Here is a 24,673-nt window from a genome sequence, read left to right on the forward strand (position 1 = left end):
TATCAGCACATGCACCTGGCCCACAGTTGGCTCCTAGTAAATGGCAGTTTTGAAGTAAGAAAAGCCCTATTTACATTTCAGGTCCAAGAAGATGGCCTCAGATAGCTTCAAAGCCAACCATCTCCTGGTGGCTCCCCATCTCTATCTCCTGCCCTGAGCATTCCAGAGCCAAATCTGTCTGGCTACCTATTTTTATGCAAATTTCAAAAATGATTTTTCTTTTTTTCTTTTTTTTTTTTTAATTTTGAGACAGAGTCTCACTGTATCAGCCTGGGTAGAGTGTGGGGTGTCACAGCTCACAGCAACCTTCAGCTCTTGGGCTTAGGCAATTCCCCTGCCTCAGCCTCCCAAGTAGCTGGGACTACAGGTGCCCACCACAACGCCTGGCTATTTTTTGTTACCATTTGGCCGGGGCCGGGTTTGAACCCACCACCCTCGGTACATGGGGCTAGCGCCCTACTGACTGAGCCACAGGCGGCGCCTTATTTTTCATTTTTTAATGGTTGACAAAAATCAAAAGAAGAATTTTTTTTTTTTTTTGTAGAGACAGAGTCTCACTTTATGGCCCTCGGTAGAGTGCCGTGGTCTCACACAGCTCACAGCAAACTCTTGTTTTTGTTTTTTGAGACAGAGTCTCACTTTGTCACCCCTGGTAGAGTGCCATGTTGTCACAGCTCACAGCAACCTCAAACTCTTGGGCTCAAGAGAGTCTCTTGCCTCAGCCTCCCAAGGAACTGGGACTACAGGCATCTGCCATAATATTCATCTACTTTTAGAGACAGGGTTTCTCTCACTCTAGCTCAGGCTGGTCTTGAACCTCTGAGCTCAGGTAATCTGCCCACCTGGGCCTCCCAGAGTGCTGGGATTACAGGTGTTAGCCACCATGCCTGGCCAAGAAGAATATTTTGTGATGTGAAAATTATATGAAATTTAAATTTCAGTGTTCACAGCTTGGCACCTGTAGTTCAGTGGCTAGGGTGCCAGCCACATACACCGGAGCTGGTGGGTTTGAATCCAGCCCATGCCTACCAAACAACGACAACCATAACCAAAAAATAGCCAGGTGTTGTGGAGGATGCTTATACCCAGCTACTTGGGAGGCTGAGACAAGAGAATCACTTAAGCTCAAGAGTTAGAGGTTGCTGTGAGTTGTGACACCTTGGGACTCTACCCAGGGTACCAAAGTGAGACTGCCTCAAAAAAAAAAAAAAAAATTCAGTGTCCACAAATAGTCTTACTGGAACATAGCCACACCCATTCATTTGCATATTGTTTTCTTTCTTTCTTTTTTTTTGAATTTTATATTTTTCTATTTTTTTATTTGGTTAATTTATTTTTTTTAATTGTTGGGGATTCATTGAGGGTACAATAAGCTGCATATTGTTTTCTATGGCTACCTTCCTACTGGAAATGCAGAAATACAGTGATTGAATGACCTGCAAAACTTAAAATGTTTACTCTCTGGCTTTTTAAAGGAAAATCTGTTGACCCCTACTCCAGACTATCCATCCCAAACACCTCCCAGTGCAGACAGCTAAAAGGCTCTTTTAATATTTCAACACTGAGGGCGGCATCTGTGGCTCAGTGAGTAGGGCGCCGGCCTCATATGCCGAGGGTGGCGGGTTCAAACCCAGCCATGGCCAAACTGCAACAACAACAAAAAAAAAATAGCCGGGCGTTGTGGCGGGCTGCTCGGGAGGCTGAGCCAAGAGAATCGCGTAAGCCCAAGAGTTAGAGGTTGCTGTGAGCCGTGTGACGCCATGGCACTCTACCCGAGGGCGGTACAGTGAGACTCTGTCTCTACAAAAAAAAAAAAAAAAAATATTTCAACACTGAAATCTTCCTTTCCTGCTCTGAGCCTCCTTCCCTACAGACTTTCTCTGAATAAATGACCACACTGTCCTTTCAGTTCTTTAGACCCAAGTCCTAAAGTTGGCTTTGACTATTCTCTTTCCTGAAAAGCCTCATCCCTCAACAAACTATCACTACAACTTCAGAAATAATGATTCTGCTTTCCCCCTCTGACTTATTAATGTCGCATTAATAGATTTCCTAATGTTGGCCCATCCTCAGATTCCTGTGAAACCCTATTCAACAGACTATTCCTTCAAGATACTGCTAGTGTTCAGTTGTTTTTTTTTTTTTTTTTTGTAGAGACAGAGTCTCACTGTACTGCCCTCGGGTAGAGTGCCATGGCGTTACACGGCTCACAGCAACCTCTAACTCTTGGGCTTACGCGATTCTCCTGCCTCAGCCTCCCGAGCAGCTGGGACTACAGGCGCCCGCCACAACGCCCAGCTATTTTTTTGTTGCAGTTTGGCCGGGGCTGGGCTTGAACCCGCCACCCTCAGCATATGGGGCCGGCGCCCTACTCACTGAGCCACAGGTGCCGCCCTAGTGTTCAGTTGTTAATGCCTTATTTAGGATGTTTGTGTTATGTGTGTGTGTGTGTGGATGTGTATTGTTGGGATACAGTTTTCTTTTTTGGTGTTTTGTCAAATCTTGTTAAAAAGCGTTTTGCTAGTTCCATAAACACACCGAAAAATGTTACCTTGTTTTCTACAACAGAAGTTGTTTTTATGGCATTTAGATGACCTATGTCCTGGGAGTTCATTCACAGAACTCACCTGTAAAACCATCAGGGCCATGAATCTTATAATTAGCATGTCTGATTTTTCTAACCTAAATGGAAGCCAGTTTAGCTCTTCCCTACCTATTATCTATCTCTTTTAACCACAATCACCAAGGACCAAGCCATCACTCACGGAGCTGGTCCAGCTTCTGGCTGTGTGGTGTGGCTGAAGACGGGGAGGAAGGGAGAGAGTCAAAGGTCACGTCGCTCATGTTCTCATCTCCAGAGTTTTCTGAAAGGCGAAGGAGCAGAGGGGGCCGGCTGCCAGAGAGGGTCCTTACTCGGGGACTTCCACACTTTTCCTCTGTCCCCCTCAAGATGGTCTTGGCTGATTGCTGGGGACATTAACAGGGATACTCATGTCACGCAGGCACCTTCTAGGGAATGAAGGGCTCTTCCTGTTGTTCCTCCTAACTCTAAACCCTTACAGCCATAGCTAATAGAAAATTTATAAGAAGTCAGTAGAGATTAACCCTAAGACCTCCAAGAGGGCATCTAGAACAGGAGCTTAAAGCATTTGCCATCCCCTAAAGGGTTGACCACACTTTACAGCTCTAAACTGGAGAATGTATCCTACTCTGTGTTTAGAATCCCAAGCTCATCTTTGCCACCATTCATTTGTATCTGATCTATGTGGCAAGATGGCGGGAAGGGAGCCTATCTTGGACACACCGAGGTGCCCAGAGAGCCTAAGTCCAGTCACCTGTCAATACACCCACACACACACCCACACCACGCACATACCTTTTCACTGTCTCTATGTGACTTTCCCCTCACTCTTGTCAAAAGCAGACCTAACTCAAGCAGATGACAGCCACTGTGCTATAGGGACACTCGGGAGGGCTTTGTGTACTGAGTTGGGGGAGACGGGTTGGGGTATAGATGGGACAGATCCTTCCTGCCCTGGTCTTCTTTAATTAAGCATGGCCAGGCCTTTCTGTCACCACATAAGGAGGCAGGGTTTGCTGTCTAGGTAACAGAAGGGCCTGCCAGCCAAGCAGGTTCATGCTGAGGACCCACCAGCAGCTTGGTGTTCTGATTCACTGTGTCTCTCTCCCGTGGCGAGAGGTCGAAGGGAGCAAGCCCCATGCTTGTGCAAATCCGGTTACAGGCATGGGAGTGGAAGAAGAGTGCCATTCCTCGGACACCTGTGGACAGAGCGGGGGTGTCTGGGGTGCTTTGCTTTGTGGCAGGGGAGAGGTAGTGCCAGCCCCATAAATGTGGCTGGAGCAAGTATAAAATATGCTGAGCTTAGAGAAATCAGACATCCCAGCCTCCCATCTCAATGACCTTAGGGAAGACACCATCTTAGCCAGTTTCCTCAGGTGGACAAGGAGCTGGGAGATTTCAGTGAGCAGCTTGGTATCCATGGAAACAGGTTGGCTTTCCTCACCTACCTAGGTTGCCGTCTCCAAAGTCAGTGCCTGTTTCGGTGTGGATCTGTGGGTCAGTGTAAAGGTCGCCCACTCCCTGGATGTCTACTACTATCAGCTGATGGCCAGAACGTTCAAATGTGAAGTGGCTGAAGGCCTGTGGAGGACAGAATAAAAAGGTGGTTGCAAGAGACCAGGCTGTGGGCTGTGCTGACACTGGTGAGCCTCTAGGCCTGGGCTGAAATGCCCCAGCTCAGCCCACGTTGGGGGACCTTCTCCACAAGGAAGTGTATAAAGGAAAAGACAAAGGAAGGTGGCCTGTTCGATTAACAGGGACCTTAGGGTGGCTGAGCAGTGACTACCTGAGGCCTGCTGACAGCTAACAGAAGCCAACATGGGACAATGGGCATACCAGTACAGAGTCTCCTACAGAATACTCCAAGGGGCTTTGAGGGTCCTCTGGGGGTGTGAGACCCCATATGCATAAGGACTCTCCTCTCAAGAGGCTGAACTCTGCCCACCCCAAAGGGCTGGGGTGGGCAGAGGGTGGAGGTGCAGGCAGGGTGAGTCTGGAGCCTCACCTGCGGCGTCAAGCGGATGTTCTCATCACGAACAAAGCCTGAGTTGGAGTTGTACTTGATGTACTTGCCCTCAATGTAGTGCTCCAGGTGGAAGAGGGGTTTGTCCGGCCTGTCCTTCAGCTCGATAATGCACATCTGCATGATGTCCACCTGGTGGGAGGTGGAAAGGCCAGGGAGGGGCTGAAGCAGTCAGCCACCTGGGCACAGATCCCAGCTCCATCACTTATCACTTTGTCCCCAGAATCCATCCTCCCCTTTCCCTTTTAGAATGAAAAGGAATTTTAGAATGAAAATTCACCTATCCCTGAATTTTAACAGAATATATAGCTGTCAGCTAGAATGATGGACATTGCTGAGCTTCCCTTGCAGGTAGGTGTGGCCATGTGACCACACCTGGCCAATGGGAAGGGAGCAGCTGCAATGACAGCACTCCAGCCTGCATTGTAAGGTGGATTCTTCTGTGAGCCAGAGTGACCACGTGGTCCCAGGGCATGGCAGAGCAATAAGACAGAAGGAACCAGGTCGCTGGATGGCTTCAAGAAAGCAAGGTGCCAGCCCACCCTGAGGCACCCATCAACTGGACCTTTACAAGAGCAAGAAAGAAACTCTTTCCTGTCAGCACATATCTGTGGCAACTTAGCCTGTGTCTTACACAAATTCTGTGAATTTGGGTAATTATTACACCTCTCTTGTGTCTCAGTTTACTCATTTGAGGAATGGCGATTTCAGACTTAGCAAGTGCATTACATTTATCAAGCACAAAGGAGACAGGCAACCTTTGCTTTTGTTATTATAATCAGTAGACACAATTTTAGGGTAATATACAAGTATACCAACCCATAAACAGTGGTTCTCTCCTACACTGGGGAATTATGCGAAACCCTGACATTTTTTGCTGCTTTTTTTTTTTTTTAACAAAGTATAAGTTTAATTTTGTACACATATGAAAATGTATAAATACTGTGTACGGTCTGTAAAGTGGGGTAGGAAAGACCTGTGACTCTAATATAGATCTCCTACCCTGTTATATAAGGTCTCATTACAGCACCCAACCCCTCAGTGTCACCCACACGAAGGAAGGAGCCAGCGCTGGGTTTCCCAGGACGGTGAATCACCAAGCAACCAGACAATAGCTGCAGAAGCCAAAGGGACCCTGAACTGAGAGCTGAGACTTTCCCCCAAATGCCAGCTCAGTTCTGAGAATCAGCCTGAAGGGAAGGAGTGGGGTAATTCTCAGAGGGTTGCACCCTACAAGCTGGCTCTATTCCCTACCAGAAAACCTGCCGCAGGGGTACCTGCTCAGCCAGAGGGCTCCACGTGGACAGCCAGGACCTCCTTGAATAACCACATCCCTCTCCCTTCCTTCATTTAACCATCATTACTTACAGGACACCTAGATCCTGGGAGACAGCAGAGAACAGTTAAACCTCTGCCCTCAGGGACAGAAGCAACTAATATATGGATGAAATGTATAAAGCTCTCTCAGCACTAACTTTTCCAAAGAAAAGAAAATCAGGCTTGGCGCCCATAGCACAGTGGTTACGGCACCAGCCACATGCATCAAGGGTGGTGGGTTCGAACCTGGCTCAGGCCAGCTGTACAATGACAACTGCAACAAAAAATAGCAGGGCATTGTGGTGGGTGCCTGTAGTTCCAGATACTTGGGAGGCTGAGGCAAGAGAATTGCGTAAGCCCAGAAGCATGAGGTTGCTGTGAGCTGTGACGCCACGGCACTCTACCAAGGGTGACATAGTGAGACTCTTTCTCAAAAAAAAAAAAAAAAGAAAGAAAAAAGAAAAGAAAAACAAACAAACCAGAATGCTATGGCAGAGGCAACTAGGTGGAGGGGCTGCTCCGCTTAGGGTGCTCTGAGCCGGCCTAGCTAAAACCTGAATCATGAGGAGAGCCAGCCAGGCAAGCATCATGGAGACAAGTGATGTAGACTGGAGACATGGCCAGGGCAAAGGTCTGAGACAGGGACACACTCACGGTGGCTGGGCTGGAGCATAGTGAATAGCTAAGGAAGTCACAGCCTCCAGAGTGGGGACTATGACTTTTGTGCACAACCCAAGTGGGCTTAAATCATGGGCCCAGGAAACAGGAGGTGCTCCATAAATTCTGCTGATTGCCTAAGAAGTGTGGCTCTCCTGAGGCACCCAGGGGACCTTGCATCTAGCAGACAGTGAATTTTGGCAGGGCAGAGGCTTGGTGCAACTTTTCCTAAATGCCCACAGGCAACAGGAATTTGGACGTGACCATAGTCCTCCAGCACCCTAAGAGCTCCAGTGAAGGAGCCAAGCTGGCAGTGGGATGGAAAAGCCTGGATTAGCCCTGGGTCCATCTCTGCCTGGTGGCAAGTTATTTAACCTCTCCAAGTCCTGGGTTCCTTGGAGAGCAGATGTGATAATCTGTTTTCTCTTTCTTCCATTTTTTCTTGGGAGCCACCCCTTCCCTAATCTCAGCCTAGGTGGTCTGGGTGGAATACTCATATTCCTGGCTATAATGGGCACAAGGCTCAGGCCTGCCCAATCTGTCTCTCCCCTCAGTGATAGCCACCTGACCTTATCAAAGTCAATGAAACCTGGTTCTAAGACATTTATCAGAACTTCTGGGAAAATAGGTGCCATCATTCTACCAATAACAAGGTTGTTGAGAAGACAACACAAGCCCGTCACTGCTGGGGGCCAATGTGCCACTGCAAGGGGAAAGGCTGCCCAAGAGTGACACCAACACAAAATAACACCCTGTCTGAAGAGGGAGGATTTCTGACAACTTCAGTTTAGTTCTAGATTCAGCCATGCCTGTGGCTGGCTCTATTTTCCAGTTACATGAGGCAGTGAATTCCCTTTTCAGAGTAAGCCAATTTGAGTGGGTTTCTGTCATTTACAAACTAAAATCTTAATACCCACATATAAATGAGGATAAAAATATTCTAATCTCAGAATTCCATGTCTGTGAATAGTATTCTCTGCATATAGAGTACTTGGTCCATCATGTTCTAAAAACTGGTGGCTGTTATTAGCCACTGTTTACCCTGTGACCAGCCCTACCCTCCTCCCCAGACATTGTGCCCAGCTGCCCTGCCATGGGGAGCAGGCAGGTAGGGGGTACATACCTGCTTGGGGGGCTTGTGCCGATTATATTCCTCCCCCCAGAGTTTGGCCTCCATCTGTAGACGCACATCCTCAAAGTACACATCCCTGCCCACGGGCTCGATGTAGCGCTTTGCAACGTAGTTGGAGGCTCCCTTCCACTGCTGGGCATGCAGGAAGTTGGACAGCTTCTTCCTGGGAAGGGGGGAGGCAGCAAGGGGCCTGCCTGGGCACTCTGGGGTCACAGGTCTGGGTCCTCAGGACAGTGACACCCTGTCTGGCTGGTGGACAGACCTTCCTGCCCCTTTGTGTCTTTCAAAGAGCTGGGAAGTGGGGGATAAGGGTCATTGTTAATGGTCTCCTATTCTGTGTGCTTTGACCTCTAAGAGCAGAGATGGGTAGGATACTCCCTGTTCTTCTTGAGCCACCCCAATAGCCAGGCCGAGGGGGACCAGAAGGAGAAAAACTCAGGACACAAGAGGGCAGAGGTCACTGTCTCTGTTCCTTGGCCAAAAATGACCCAGTGCCCCAGCTCTTAGGGGCCTCTGGGAGTCTGGGCAAGGGACTTGAGCACCAGCCTGAGTCACTTACGTCCTGAAGCACTCCCTCATGGCTCCTCTGCCGAAGGGCTGAAAGATACCACATGGAGAGTTATCAGCCCCCCATGCCCCACCTAGAAGCAGCCCTGAGCCAGGAGATGTCACCCTCCAATTGGGAGCCTGAGAAATCCCAGCGCCCTCCCCTCCTGCACCTGAGCACCAAAGCCCAAAAAGCCTTCCAGCCCAGAGGCATTTGGGATGACAAGGACCACCCCAACCCTCCACCCCAGCTGAGAGGAGGAACCCATGGGGGAGGGACAGTGCAGCCCTATCTGTAACAGAAAAAAGTGGAAAACAACCTAAGCGTCCATCAACAATACTCTGGAGAAATCAACAGCTCTATTCATTCAAGGAAATACTATCCAGCACTGAGACTGAACACAAAATACCGTGCAGCAGAAGCCATGCTCACGAGAACTCAGCTGCCATGTGGCTCCAGGCTCCTCTAAACTTAGAGGAAGTATACACCCGAGCAAAACTAATCAGGGTGTTAGAATTCAGAGTGGTGCTTACCCTAGGAGGCAGGGGAGTAGACACTGAGGGGTGCTACTGGTTATGTTCTGTTTATTGACCTGGGTGCTGGTATTCACTTTGTGAAAACTCATCAAGCTGTACACTTTTCTGTGTGTATGTTACACTAAAAAAGTTTCACAAAATAACTCTTACCCTCCCTATGCACCAAGACGCTATTTTCTAGTCTTTTTCTTTCTCTTTTTTTCCCCCAAAGGTTGGTGGCAAGCTGCTGAATTTATTTAACAACTCAATAATAGCTGGTGACCCACGATTTAAAAAAAAAAATTGATATATACATTTATGGTGAATTGATTTTTCAAGAGATACTCTTTTTGATGTGTGGTATCTTGGTATATGAAATATCCAGAATAGGCAAATCTATAGAGACAGAAAGCAGAACAGTGGTTGCCAGGGTCAGGGGAAGAGGAGGGAATGGGGAGTGACGGCTAATAGGCATGGGATTTCATCTGAGGAGAGGGAGAATGTTCTGGAATTGAATGTGGTGATGGCCATACAACTCTGTGAATCTACTAAACACTGATGGTGGCACCCGTAGTTCAGTGGGTAGGGTGCCAGCCACAAACACCAAGGCTGGCGGGTTCAAAATGGGCCTGAGCCAGCTGAAAACAACGATAACTGCAACAAAAAAAAAGCCAGGCATTGTGGCGGGCGCCTGTAGTCCCAGCTACTTGGGAGGCTGAGGCAAGAGAATCACTTAAGCCCAAGAGTTTGAGGTTGCTGTGAGTTGTGGCCACGGCACTCTACCCAGGGCAACAGCTTGAGACCGTCTCAAAAAATATAAAAATAAATAAATATTGAACTTGTACACTTTAAATAGGTTAACTGTATGGTATGTTGGTTGTACCTCACTAAAGCTGTTACAAAAAATCTAATAAACAATAACATGAAGAATATCCAGAGTTTAAATAAAGTAGGTTGTGGAGGGAAGATGCACAGACTGAATTCGGCTGGAGGAAGTCCTCACTCATCTCTTTCGCCCTCCTCACAGGGCTCAGAGCTCAGCTCACCTGAGACGCCATCTTGATCAGAACGTCATCTTGTAGCCATTCCCCAGTGACAGCATTGTACCTGCAGAAACCAGAACCCTCCTAGAGCACAGCATCCATAATCTGATCCTGTCTGTCCCCCAGTGGGTAAAGGCAAGGGACCTTTCTGGATCCAGCCCAATCTTCACCATGGGCCACAGGCACAGCCCAGTTCCTGGATTGGGTTGTGGACAACCCTACACTGGCCATCTTCCCTCTCCTCAAACATCGTGTTCCCCCTCCCCCTCCCATCCCTGTCTCCCCAGCACTCACTACAGTGCTGTTTGCTGGCTTGTTCTGCACTGCACTCCCCCACTGGACTGTAACTCCACCAAAGCAGACCTCCATCTGTCTTGCTCATCCAGTGCCTAGTATGTGTGTGAATGCTTAATAAATAAAACCATGTTGGATAAATGGTTGAATAAATAAACATTGGGATTACAGTTGATCTGTGTAACAAATGGATGTCCCAGAGAAGGAGATGGCTGTGCCCTCAATCTTCAATCCAGGAAGCTGGGAACATTTCCCAAGAAGAAACAACTGCCCCGGGCAGGCAGAGGTGGGGGAGTTGACTCCAGCCAGGAAAGGGGCTGCTGGTATAAGGGCAGGCAGGTAATGATCCTTTTCCTGCCATCACAAGGGTCACAGATGAGACAGGTTAACCCAAGACAAAAGCATGACCAATCTATTTGACCATAGTTTTATATCACGTGGGAGTCTTGAGAACAAAGACCCAAAGATACAGGGGAAGCTATTTGATTTTATGCCTAGGTTCAGTGGCGGAGGAACAGCCATGGAGACAAGTGATTAGACCAGCAGTTCTCAACCTGTGGGTCGCGACCCACAGGAACTGTATGAAAGGGTTGAGGCATTAGGAAGGTTGATAACCACTGGATTAGACAAAAAGGGCATGACCTGATGGTAACAGACTGAGTGGGGAAACCCAGCAAGGCCTGTCTGTCCAGACTCTTCTTGGCTTCCCTGTTTCAGCATTTCTTCCTCCAGGGAATGGAGTGGGAACCCTCTGCATCTTAATTGCCTTAAGGCCAGCTATTACACAGAAAAGTAGGGGAAGGCTACAGTAATATTTTTAGATTTTGTGGCTGGCTTTGGGGAAACAGGGTTCAGGTTTCTATGATCTACCTTGGGGAAGAGGGATTCTAGTTTCTATGCCTGCCTTGGAGGAGAATGAAGGCTGAGAAACAGGAAGGTGGGAGAAGCCTTTGCTTCTGATGCTGCTTCTGAAGTCTTCACTTTGGATATCGTTTTTCTCTCTTTTTTTTTTTTTTTTGAGATAGTCTTACTTTGTCACCCTCGGTAGAGTGCCGTGGAATCACAGCTCACAGTAACCTCCAACTCTCGGGCTTAGGCGATTCTCTTGCCTCAGCCTCCCAAGTAGCTGGGACTATAGGTGCCTGCCACAACACCCGGCTATTTTTTGGTTGGTGTTGTCACTGTTTGGCAGGCCCGGGCTGGATTCGAACCCACCACCTTCGATGTATGTGGCTGGCGCTCTAGCTGCTGAGCCACAGGCACTGAGCCTGGGTATCATTTTCTAAGCCCCAATACAGGGTTGTGATGTTATAAAATACATATTTGGTCTTGGATCCTGTTTTTTAGCATGCAACTCCTAAAATCCTGAGAATCTTCACAGTGGGGTCTTTGTGTATATGCTAATGAGATGACTGATGGCTATAAGCCCTGGGTAGCTTCAGGAAGGGGACTGGTCACCAGAAAGACCTATGCAAGGATTAGAGGGCTGGACTTTCAGCCCCATCCTCAAGCCCCAGGGTGGGAAAGGGGCTGAGGTTGAATTGATCACCAATAGCCAATAGTTTAGTCAATCACATCTACACAATGAAGCATCCATAAAGGACTGGGCTCAGAGCGCTTCCAGGTAGCCGAACACAGGGTAGCATTTGGAAGGTGGCATGCCTGGAGAGGACACAGAATCTCTGTGCCCTTTCCCACATGCCTCACCCCATGCATCTGTATCTCTTGTAAAAAACCAGTAAACCTGACTTGGTACCTGTAGCACAGTGATTAAGGTGCCAGCCACATACACCGAGGCTGGTGGGTTCAAACCCGGCCCAGGCCAGCTAAACAACAATGACAACTGCAACAAAAAATACTCGGGTGTTGTGGTGCGTGCCTGTAGTCCCAGCTGCTTGGGAGTGCCTGTAGTCCCAGCTCTTGAGGCAAGAGAATCACTTAAGCCCAAGAGTTTGAGGTAGCTGTGAGTTGTGATGCCACGGCACTCAGCACTCTACCGAGTTTAACATAGAGAAACTCTGTCTCAAAAAATAAAATATAAAATAAAATAAAAACCAACCAGTAAACCTAAGTGAGTGTTTCTCTGAGTTCTGTGAGCCACTTCAGCATATTAACTGAACCCAGGGAGGGGACTATGGGAACCCCGATTTACAGCTGATTAGTCACAAACACAGACAGAACAACCTGGAGCTTGAGACTGGCACTGGACATGGGGCAGGCTCATGGGATGAGACACTACTTCCAGGTAGATGGTGTCAGAAGTGAACTGAGTTAGAGGATGCCCAGCTGGCATCTGCTGCAGAGCTAATTGCTTTGTTTGCTAGTGGGGAGAAATCTCCACAGGTTTTGGGGTCACAGAAGCATTCTGTGTCATGAGCATGTGGTAAAAGCAACTGAGTTTTTTTCCTCCACAGATAGGTGCATGCCCAAGGCAAAGAGAGAGCTGAAGAAAGTTCCAGAACATTTTCATGTCTTCTTTCCCAGAGCAAATCAGCCTCTGGGCCTGGCTGTACCTCAAACAGGTTTGCTTAGTATAAATCTCATCTCAAGCAATCCCTAAAGTCTAAAACCTCCCTCTCCCAGCTGAGGTGTTCTTAGCTCTACTTGGAGGCCTCCCCTGGCTCACCCCTCAGCCAGGGCAGACTCCAGAACACTCCCAGCCTCGGTGAGAACAGGTTTCCCAGAGCCTGAAAAACAAGCAGAGGCTTTGCAGGGAAGAGGGAAGAGAGGATCTCAGAGTTGCAAACTTGCTGGCACCAGCCTGTGTAAGAACATCTGTCCCTTGGGGCTCGGCGCCTGTGGCTCAAGCAGCTAAGGTGCCAGCCACATACATCTGAGCTAGCGGGTCTGAATCCAGCCGGGGCCTGCCAAACAACAATGACAGCTGCAACCAAAAAAAAAAAAAAATAGCCGCCGTTGTGGCAGGCGCCTGTGGTCCCAGCTACTGGGGAGGCGGAGGCAGGAGAATCGCTTGAGCCCAGGAGTTGGAGGTTGCTGTGAGCTGTGATGCCACAGCACTCTATCCAGGGCGACAGCTTGAGGCTCTGTCTCAAGAAAAAAAAAAAAGAAAGAACATCTGTCCCTCAGGCAACATGGGTTTGATGAATGTGATTCACCTTATAAACAGATTTTTTTCCAATAAATGTATTAGAAAATTTTTTTTTGAGATTTACAACAACTTAAAAAAACTGACAGGGCGGCACCTGTGGCTCAGTTGGTAAGGCGCCGGCCCCATATACCGAGGGTGGCGGGTTCAAACCCGGCCCCAGCTGAACTGCAACCAAAAAATAGCCGGGCATTGTGGCGGGCGCCTGTAGTCCCAGCTATTCGGGAGGCTGAGGCAAGAGAATCGCTTAAGCCCAGGAGTTGGAGGTTGCTGTGAGCTGTGTGATGCCATGACACTTTACCCGAGGGCCATAAAGTGAGACTCTGTCTCTACAAAAAAAAAAAAAACAACTGACAGATGAACCTTAAGGCTAGGTATGTCACAAATACATAAAATATATGTAGATACTAGTTGATTTATATTGTAATCAACTGTATGTAATTGGTACATTCCTGCATGTTCCAATTGTATGTATGTTATGGCCCACAGTAAACTATTGGTTAAATTTTGGGGAAATCAAAAGCTAGAGACAGATTTTTGATTGCATGAGAGGTCAGTACCCCTGACCTCCGTATTGATCAAGGGTCAACTGTACTGTGCTTAATAAATAATAGCAAAAATTATTATTGTTATTACTATGCAGAGATTAAGGCAGACTAAAGTGAAGGAAATAAAGGTCTCTCATCTCCAAGAGACCACAATCTCAGAGGCACCTGGAATCTGGGGTAGGGAGTAATAATATGACATTGGAAGAGTCTTATTTGTCACTCACAACCTCTAACATCACAGAGCTAAGAGCTACTCAAAGTTCACTGAGCACTCACTCTACCCTGGGTGCTTGAAGGGATTGCTTCATTCAACCTTCTCGGGAGACCAATGCAATTGCTATAATTATTGTGCTTATTTTCCATATGGGGACGCTCTATAGCCCAGAGAAGTGAAGTAACCTACCCAAAAGCCAGGATTTAAATGCAAATTGGTTTGAACCAGAACCTTGCTCTTAGCTGCCCTGAATAGGAAATCTGTCTTACACCAAGGTTCTTATAAACTCAGAGATGGAGAAGAAAACTTCCAATTTAAAAATGTCAGGAAGCCGTGCATGGTGGCTCATGCCTATAATCCTAGCACTCTGGGAGGCTGAGGCAAGTGGATCACCTCAGCTCAGGAGTTCAAGACCAGCCAAGAAGAACGAGACACCATTTCTACTAAAAACAAAAAAACTAGCCAAGTGTTGTGGCAGGCACCTATAGTCTCAGCTACTCAGGAGGCTGAGGCAAGAGGATGGCTTAAACCCAGGAGTTTGAGGTTGCTATGAGCTGACACCACAGCACTATACCCATGGTGACAGATTGAGACAATGAGACTCTTGCCTCAACAAAAAAAAAAAAACAAAAAAAACAACTCCCAGGAGATTCTAGCTGATACACTTGGCCTCTTACCACTGCCAGCCAGGGCATGTAAAGTTAGGCACTTTGATTAGGAAATAAACATAGTTTGGCCTTGTCTGAGATCTACTGTGCTCTCATTGGTGGAAAGGAACCAAGCACACATCCTACCCATGATGCTGACCTCAGCTGCCAGGTACAGACCATAAATTCTCCTAAGAGGGGGCCTCCAGCCGTGGAGAGGGACTCTGAAGCCATCTTCTCAAAGGGTGGGATCAAAAACATATTGCAGAGGGGTGGAGAGGGCAGCGTACCCTTCACAGCCCCCCTGCCGCTAGGCGAGACTGTGTAACTAGATCTTACCAATGGACATGCAACAGTGACACCATTTCCTGGCCAAGGCATTGAACAGCTGGCGTGCTATCTCCACACTCCAGGCTCCCTTTTGGTAGTGATGGTAGGGTCACATATTGTGATGAGAGACCCACGAAGTGGAAGTAACCTGGATCTCCAGCTGCCCTGAAGAGCTGATCACCTCTCACTCAACTTCATATACGTGAGAAATACGGGGTATTTGTTGCTGCAACATAGCTCAGCCCAGACTATTTAATAGGCACCTTCGAGGAGCCAGAGAAGGCTTCAGTGAGACAATGAATGAAGCCTTCCCCATATAGTCCTCCAATAGTGGCTGTTGGTATTAGCGTTCCCTTCTCCAGGTTCCCAAGGGTACTTTGGCCTGATTGTGAGCAAAAGCAGGACCCACCCACCACCATCCCCAGGACTCCTTGAGGTCCCTAGATGAGATGCTGACCTGTGCCGAGTAGCACACTCTGTGGCAATGTCTTCAAGGTGGAACTCAGCCCAGGGGTCGGGCATGTGCTTGGCCTTCTCAATGGCATGTTTCCAGGCTTCCTGCAGAAGGCAAATGGCAGCATTAGGCCCAGACCAGGGGCCTCAGGAACAGCATAACCCAGCCTCCTCCCACCCTGCTGTTTCTTCTGGGAGACAGACATCACCCGTAAGAGAGACTCCCACATAGTATTCTTTCAGGAACACAATCACATACGTCCTAAAGACCCTATTTGCTCTCGTGGGCACAATCTTCCTGTGAGTGGAACTGATGCATCTTAACTTCACACCATCTCATGTGAAATCAAAAAGTTGAGAATGAAAATAAGATAGCATTCCCCCACTCAGACTGACAAATGTTTTAGTGAGTACTGGTCAGGAAGTGGGGAAATGAATATCCTCACCTATTATAATTGAGTATGAACCTTTTCTAAAAGGCAATCTGGCAATATAGTCACGTGGAAAAAAAGATATATTCCTTAATTTTGGCCTGGTAGATGTAGACCCAATTTTACATACAGGGATTGATCTTACAGAAAAATGAATACGAGTGTGCAAGCATGCATTTATAAGAAGTCTCATTGTGATTGTGCAGAACTGAATTCATCCCAAAGGTTCACTGGTGGGGACTGGTTAAACACATTATAATGACATCCATTTAAAAGGTTAAGCAGCCCTTCCAAAAGGCTGCATTTGTGGCAGAGTGAGGATTCTTGACCATGTCAGACACAGTGCCCCCTTTTTATAATAAATTATTGCAAAACACCTCATTTTATTGCCCTACACAAAATCTACAAATAGCAAACATAATGTTCCTCAGCTCAGAGTATATCAGAACCATGCCAAAAATATGTTGCCTTACCTGGAACACAGCATTAAGCTCTGGACTCAGACAATTATGAATGGATTCCTGTGCTATATTCTAAGGTCCTCTGAGATGCAGGAAAATCCGTCATGCAGAACTGCCCTGCCTGTCTCAGGGCTGCCAGCATCCCTGGCCCCCCTCCCTTGTACAGCAGTGCCCCCATCATTGTGATGGCTAAAATTACCCCCCCAAACTTTCAAGACCTATTGAGAACTAGAACTTTTTGGGTATTAATTGGGAAAGATGTCCACAACACATTATGAAAAGAGAACAAACTGCTAAACAGTATTATGGAACAATCCCTTTTTTCTTTTTTTTAGACAGAATCTCATTCTGCTGCTCTGGGTAGAATGCCGTGGCATCATAGCTCATAACCACCTCAAACTCTTGGGCACAAGCAATCCTCTTGCTTCAGCCTCCTTAGTGGCTGGGACTACAGGCTAATTTTTCTACTTTTAGTAGAGATGGTCTCACTCTTGCTCAGGCTGGTCTCCAACTCCTGAGCTCAAGGGATCAGCTGGCCTTGGCCTTCCAAAGTGCTAGGATTACAGGTGTGACCCCACTATGCCTGGCTCCATCTTTGCTTTTTCTTTTTTTTTGAGACAGTCTCACTTTATCACCCTCAGTATAGTGCCGTGGCATCATAGCTGGCTGCAACCTTAGACTCTTGGGCTCAAGCAATTCTCTTGCCTTGGCCTCCCAAGTACGTGGGACTACAGGTGCCTGCCACAACACCCAGCTATTTTTAGAGATGAGGTCTCGCTCTGGCTCAGGCTGGTCTCGAACCTGTGAGCTCAGGCAATCCACCTGCCTTGGCCTCCCAGAGTGCTAGGATTAGTCAAGAGCCACCATGCCTGGCATTCCATCTTTGCTTTTAAAAGCCCATTTTATAAGCCCAGCAGTTTGAGTCTAATCTGGGAAACATAGCAAGACCCCAACTCTAAAATAAATAAATAAAGGGCCAGGTGCAGTGGCTCATGCCTGTAGTCTTAGCACTCTGTGAGGCGAGGCTTTGGATTGCTTGAGCTTAGGAGTTTGAGACCAGCCTGTGCAAGAGTGAGATCCCATCTCTAAAACTAGCTGGGGATTGTGGTGGTGCCTGTAGTCCCAGCTACTTGGGAGGTTGAGGCAAGAGAACGTCGTGAGCCCAAGAGTTTGAGGTTGCTATGAGTTATGATGCCACAGCACCCTATCCAGAGTCAGACTCTGTCTCAAAAAATTAAAAATAATAACAATAAATAATTTAAATATTTTATTTATTTTTTTGAGACAGAGTCTCACTTTGTTGCCCTCAGTAGAGTGCGGTGGCATCACAGCTCATAGCAACCTCAAACTCTTGGGCTTAAGAGATTCTCTTGCCTCAGCCTCCCGAGTAGCTGGGACTACAGGCACCCGCCACAACACCTGGCTACTTTTTGGTTGTAGTTGTCATTGTTATTTGGCAGGCCTGGGCTGGATTCGAACCCAAGCCTTATTTATTTATTTTTTTGAGACAGAGTCTTGCTTTGTAGCCCTCAGTAGAGTGCCACAGCATCACAGCTCACAGCAACCTCAACCTCTTGGGCTTAAGTGATTCTCACGCCTCAGCCTCCCAAGTAGCTGAGACTACAGGCACCCGCCACAACACCCGGCTATTTTTAGAGATGAGGTCTTGCTCTGACTCAAGCTGGTCTTGAACCTGTGAGCTCAGGCAATCCACCCACCTTGGCCTCCCAAGTGCTGGGATTACAGGTGTGAGCCACCACACCCGGCCCTTATTTATTTATTTATTTATTTATTTATTGAGACACAGTCTATGTCACCCTTGGTAGAGTGCTGTGACATCACAGCTCACAGCAAACTCAAACTCTTGTGCTTAAGCTATTCTCCTGCCTCAGCCTCCCAGGTAGCTGGGACTACAGGCGCCCGTCAGAACGCCCAGCTATTTTTTGGTTGGAGTTGTCATTGTTGTTTGGCAGGCCAGGGCTGGATTCAAACCTACCAGCTCCAGTGTATGTGGCTGGCACTGTAGCCGCTGAGCTACAGGCGCCAAGCCAATTTTAAATACTTTAAAAATTAGGGCGGCGCCTGTGGCTCAGTCCGTATGGCGCCGGCCCCATATACCGAGAGTGGCGGGTTCAAGCCCAGCCCCGGCCAGACTGCATGCAACCAAAAAATAGCCGGGCGTTGTGGCGGGCGCCTGTAGTCCCAGCTACTCGGGAGGCTGAGGCAAGGGAATCGCTTAAGCCCAGGAGTTGGAGGTTGCTGTGAGCTGTGTGAGGCCACGGCACTCTACCGAGGGCCACAGGATGAGACTCTGTCTCTACAAAAATAAAATAAAATAAATAAATAAATAAATACTTTAAAAATTAAAAAATAAAATAAATAAATAAAAAACAGGGACAGTATTCCAGGCCTCGCCACACCGCCACTGGCATCCCTCAGCCACCCCAGACAGCCTTTGCAGGAGTTCAGCTTCTCAGCAACTCAATTGAAATAGAGCTGTACTTCACCTATATCCCAGGCCCAGGCTCCCTTGCTGGAATCCTGCTCAAAATAGAAGCGGCTCAGCCAAGGAACTAGAGCTTCCCAGACACGCACAGTCCAGGCCCTCTCACTGGGGCTTTCAAGTCCAAAAAACAAAGTCCATAATTCTTTTCTCCCAATTTGGAAGCTAATTTAGGCTTAATGAAAAAACTTGAAAAAGACAGGAGACAAAGAAAAATCCAATGCACCCTAAGCCATCCAGTAGAGCAACAGTCAATGCCTCAGATTAGTCCTTAACCAGAACTCTTAGGTGCATTTTTTAAATATAATTGGAATCACACTGTAAATAAATAGAATTTCTATCCTTTCAGGAGAATGGGTCAATGGTTCTTCGTACTTTAGTTAGTGATCGATTTGTTTTCCTGATTCATGTAACGGTCCGCTTCATGTAACACCACACACACTATCAAATTCTGGACTGGAAAATGGAAGTCCTTCCTAATCTGCTTCCTCTGAAAACCACGGCTAATGGTTAATATAGACATTATGCAAGTTTTTCATATGCCTTAGTTTACACAATGCGCCCACCCTGTGTGTTCTGTTCTCCATCGTATTTTCCTCCTCTCAGTGCAAGATCTTGGACATTGTTCCACGTCATATGTACAGACTGGCTAGGTGACCTCATTTCTTTCCCACGGCTGCCAAATATATGATTGTATAAATGTACCTTAATAAGGTATTTGTCTAACCTCAAGTTCATGGATATTTTGATTCCCTCCAGCACTTCCTACTACAAACATTGCTGAAGTGATCATTCTCTTATAGCCAAAACTTTGTGCACAAGTGCAAGATCTCTGGTAGGACATATTTTTTGGAAATGCAAATTGCTGGATCACATTTAAAATCTAGAAATTACCAAGTTCTCCAAAAAAGGTTCTCCTGAGTGAGTATACTCCAAGAAGCAGGAAACAAGTCACTTAATTTTTTTTTAACACAAACATTATATTGAGCAACTGTAAAATTAACAAGTTAGTTGCACCCTGCTTTAACAGTGTGTAAAAATTCTACCATGTAAGTTTAGTGTCATTATCAATTGACCTGTTGACCTCCATTGTTAAACTTAGAGCTTGTCCCTTATTTCTGCTTGTTATAAATAACCCCAGAGCAGACATGTACATCTAAAACATTTTCTAAATTTTGATCCCGTTCTTTAAAGTGCTGCAGGGTCCTCTCACATTCTAACTGCTGAGAGCGGCAGGGACAGCCTCTGACCTTCACTTGTCAGTGAGTAGGCAGCTCTCTGAGAAGTCAGCAGGCCGCCCTTCTGACCGTGTCTATACAGGTCCTTGCTCTCAGACTGCACCTCTCTCAATGACTCTGCCACTTCCCACCATTCAATGAGAATTAACAACAGAAATTACCTCCTGGCTGGATGCCATGGCACCAGCCACGAAACCGACCGAGGAACAAAGCATTTCAGAATTAGACAGCATAGTATTTCACAGAGTCAAAATTACCTTTTTTCCCAAACCCAGAAAAGATTCACACCATACCTTATTGGCAACAGGTGGGTTTGATGCAACTGACTTTTGTTTTTCAAGCACAATATAAAAAATCTTATACTGACAGGCGGCGCCTGTGGCTCAGTGAGCAGGGCGCCGGCCCCATATGCTGAGGGTGGCCGGTTCAAACCCAGCCTCGGCCAAACTGCAACAACAAAAAAAAATAGCCGGGCGTTGTGGCAGGCGCCTGTAGTCCCAGCTGCTTGGGAGGCTGAGGCACGAGAATCGCCTAAGCCCAGGAGTTGGAGGTTGCTGTGAGCTGTGTGATGCCACGGCACTCTACCGAGGGCAATAAAATGAAACTGTCTCCACAAAAAAAAAAAAAAAAAAAAATCTTATACTGACAATTGAGGACCTTAACCTTGCTTCCAGCCCACCACAAACTGTAGGAACTTCCATCTCTTGGTTTATAAATGAGGATGAAGAAGGTTTTGGCAACTAGTGGTCAACATTTTCCATAGCCCTGGCACCCAGGGTAGATACACTCTCCCCAGGAACAGGGGGTCAGGAAAAAGATGCTAATGGGAAGTGGATAGTCCAGACATCTCTAGGGAAATGAAAGCAGGTACTGCCACCTTTGAGAGTGATCTAGCAGGGGCTACGTACCTTGTTCTGCACTGACTTGTGACCCAGCCATTCCTATCACCTACCCGGGGTGTGCCCAGGTAAACTGACCCAGGTCTGTCAGTGCTATAATGTTATAATTGTCCAGCAGTGCAAATAACCTGGCTGCCTACAGTGGAATGATAACCTGCACTTGCCATACTCAAAAAGAACAAGCTGCCCACATGGACGATTTCTCAGACTTATTTGGGAAGAAAAAAGTAAGTTGCAGAATAATAGAAACACTATGACACGGTTTACTGGTGTAGAAACCCCATGGATTTTCTAAGGGTGGGTCTAAATATATATGCAAATGTATACTTAACATGTAAATACATAAAAAGAGGTCTGAGAAAGTATCTACACCAAATATAAGGGTTATCTCTGAGAATAGAGGGGATAAGAAGTTGATCAGAGTGACTTCAGTTTTAACCCCACTGCAGTTTTTTTCTTTTCTTTCTTTCTTTTTTATTTTTCTTTTTTTTTGAGAAAGAATCTCAAGCTGTTACCCTGGGTACAGTGCTATGGCATCATCACTCACAGCTCTTGGGCTCAAGCAATCCTCTTGCCTCAATTTTTCTATTTTTTTTTTTTGTTTGTTTGTTTGTTTTTTTGTAGAGACGGAGTCTCACTTTATGGCCCTCGGTAGAGTGCCGTGGCCTCACACAGCTCACAGCAACCTCCAACTCCTGGGCTTAAGCGATTCTCTTGCCTCAGCCTCCCAAGTAGCTGGGACTACAGGCACCCGCCACAACGCCCGGCTATTTTTTGGTTGCATAGGGTCTTGCTTTTTGTTCAAGCTGGTCTTGAACTCGTGAGCTCAAGCTATCCACCCGCCTCAGCCTCCCAGAGTGCTAAGATTACAGGTGTGAACCACTGTGCCTGGCTTGCATTTTTTTTCAATGAAATGCATTTAGGTGTTGCATGTATAAATCAAAGTTAATAAACAACAACAAAAAAAATCACTGAGATGATTCTTAAGGTCAAGCTAGCTCTAATATTTTCTAATTCTAAAGATTCTAGAACTCAGCTGTTGAATGGGCTAATTAATCTTACATAGAACAGGAAGAAAAATATAAGTCTGGCTAGAGAATATGAAGCATAGCTTCTTCAAAGCCAGAGGGAACAAAATAAAAATAAATAAAAGTTGAATAATAGTAATAATATATTTCCTGGAATACGCCAGGAGTGAGGCCAGATATGCAGGTAATATGTTTGCAACTTCTTTGGCACAAAGGATGATACTGCTGTTGTTGCCATTTTATGTTATTATTATACTTATTATTATTAGCGCTACCATAGCAATCAAGGCCTCCGCACCTCCAGTGACTCACTGAGGCATCCCTGAAACATCAACTGCTCTGTTCATAAAGTGGAGGTTATACAAAATGTTTGATTTTCTGTCATCAATTCTGTAGACTTTAAAACATACCTCTGAGACAGCCTGACTTATCTCCCCTCCTAGAGGACAGTAAAGTTCTTGAACCAAATCCAAGGACAAATTAAAGAAGCAGGAATAAGTGGAGAAACAGAGCCAGGCGCCAGGATAGGAAAAAGCCAACGGGGCTATGAGGCTGCCCAACTCTGCGCTACAGGCCCTTAGAGGTTTGGTACAATTATTAATGGAACCTGGCATTGAATATCATAGCAAAAAATTTGGAAACTCCCTAAGTATCTCATAAGAGCAATGCCTAAAGAAACATTTTAGTGGCAATGACAAGCGACTAAAAAAATTTTGGACTAGATCCACATTTAAAGATGTTGAAAAATATAATGATCTATTAAAAACTGGTTACTGAAGAGCATATAAAGCATCATCCTACAACGGTAATAAAAATTCCATATTTATTTACTTGTAACTGTATTTATATTGAAATACGGAGAAGTCTGAAATACACACAGTAAAGCCTTAATAGCAAGGATACTACACTTTAAATGTTTTCTGCAAGGAACATGGAATATCTCTAAGATCAATAAAACAATTGGTAAAAGAAACGAAAAATCTTAAAGAAATCTCTTTCTGGGGCAGCGCCTGTGGCTCAAAGGAGTGGGGCGCTGGCCCCATGTGCCAGAGGTGGCAGGTTCGAGCCCAGCCCCCGGCCAAAAACTGCAAAAAAAAAAAAAAAGAAATCTCTTTGTGTTGTAAAAAGTAGTTGCAACTTATCACCCCTGATAGGCAGGATACAGGAAACCACAGACCCAGGACTCAAACCCAAGCCTGTCAAATCCAGTTGCTTGTTCTTTTATAAGAAAGAGAGACTAAACGTTGTGTTATCATACTATCCAGCATTTCCATTCCTTGAATATCTACCCAAAAGAAATGAAAACAAATATGCACATAATAGCAGCATTATTCAGAATAGCCCAAAGGTGGAAACAGCCCAAATGTCCATCATGAATAGATTTTTAAAAGCTGGTCTAATCTATATACTCAAGTATTATTCAGCAATAAAAAGGACTAAAATATGGCTTGGCACCCGTAGCACAGTGGTTATGGTGCCAGCCACATACACCGAAGTTGGTGGGTTCGAACCTGGCCTGGGCCAGCTAAACAAGACAACTGCAACCAAAAAATAGCCAGGCATTGTGGTGGGCGCCTGTAGTCCCAGCTACTTGGGAAGCTGAGGCAAGAGAATCGCTTAAGCCCAAGAGTTTGAGGTTTCTGTGAGCTGTGACACCACAGCACTTGGCATTCTACTGAGGGTGACATAGTGAGACTATGTCTCAAAAAAAACCAAAAGGACTAAAGTACTAATACATGCCACAATGTGGATGAACCTTGAAAATGTTATGCTAAGTGAAAGAAGCCGGACGCAAAAGGCTACATATTGTACATAGTATGATTCTGTTCATATGAAACGTTCCAGATAGAGAGAAAAGTAGACTGGTGGTTGTCTGGAGTTGGAGGGGATGTATATATTAGTGGCGGATGGCTAAAGGACGTAGCGTTTCTTTCAGGGGTAATGAAAATGTTCTAAAATTGGTTGTAGAGGGCACAGTGGCTCATGCCTGTAATTCTAGCACTCCAGGAAGCCAAAGCAAGTGGATAGCTTGAACTTGGGAGGCTGAGGCCAGCCTGAGCAATAGTGAGACCCCATCTCTACTAAAAATAGAAAAAACTGAAGCAAGAGGATCACTTGAGCCCAAGAAGTTGAGGTTGCTGTGAGCTATAAAGCCATAGCATTCTAGTCAGGGCACCGGAGTGAGACTCTTGTCTAATAATAATAATCATAATCATAATAATAATAAAATAAAATAAGTTGTACAGCTCAATGGCTCATCCCTGACTACTGAGGAGGCTGAGGTAGGAGTATCACTTGAGCCCAGGAGTTTGAGTTCAGAATGGGCATCATGTGAGACTCCAACTCAAAAATAAATAAGTAATTAGCCGGGCGTTGTGGCGGGCGCCTGTAGTCCCAGCTACTCGGGAGGCTGAGGCAAGAGAATCGCTTAAGCCCAGGAGTTGGAGGTTGCTGTGAGCTGTGTGATGCCACGGCACTCTACCGAGGGCCATAAAGTGAGACTCTGTCTCTACAAAAATAAATAAACAAATAAATAAATAAGTAAAAAAACTTGGTTGTGGTGATGGAAGCATAATTTTATAAATATACTGAAAGCTATTAGATTATACATTTAAAATAGGTAAATTGCATGGTATGGGAATTAAATTTTAATATATGTGCTTGAAATTTTTTTGAAATAAAAGAAGAGGGAAGCCCTGTTAATAA

General features: G+C 46.2%; 1 protein-coding gene across 4 annotated transcripts in view; it reads right to left on the reverse strand.

Moving 5' to 3' along the window:
• EEF2K (eukaryotic elongation factor 2 kinase) overlaps positions 1-24,673 on the reverse strand; it is an 81,406-nt gene that overhangs the window by 27,405 nt on the left and 29,328 nt on the right. For all 4 annotated transcript variants that reach the window (XM_053556681.1, XM_053556682.1, XM_053556679.1 and 1 more), the window contains 8 exons: positions 15,412-15,512; positions 9,819-9,879; positions 8,270-8,307; positions 7,702-7,873; positions 4,587-4,736; positions 4,030-4,162; positions 3,653-3,780; positions 2,766-2,967 (listed from right to left, as the gene is read on the reverse strand). In XM_053556681.1, coding sequence (XP_053412656.1) covers positions 2,766-2,967; positions 3,653-3,780; positions 4,030-4,162; positions 4,587-4,736; positions 7,702-7,873; positions 8,270-8,307; positions 9,819-9,879; positions 15,412-15,512 — 985 coding nt within the window. The remainder of the gene's footprint in view (positions 1-2,765; positions 2,968-3,652; positions 3,781-4,029; positions 4,163-4,586; positions 4,737-7,701; positions 7,874-8,269; positions 8,308-9,818; positions 9,880-15,411; positions 15,513-24,673) is intronic.

Source organism: Nycticebus coucang, chromosome 12, assembly GCF_027406575.1.
Source record: "Nycticebus coucang isolate mNycCou1 chromosome 12, mNycCou1.pri, whole genome shotgun sequence".
Lineage (NCBI taxonomy): Eukaryota > Metazoa > Chordata > Mammalia > Primates > Lorisidae > Nycticebus > Nycticebus coucang.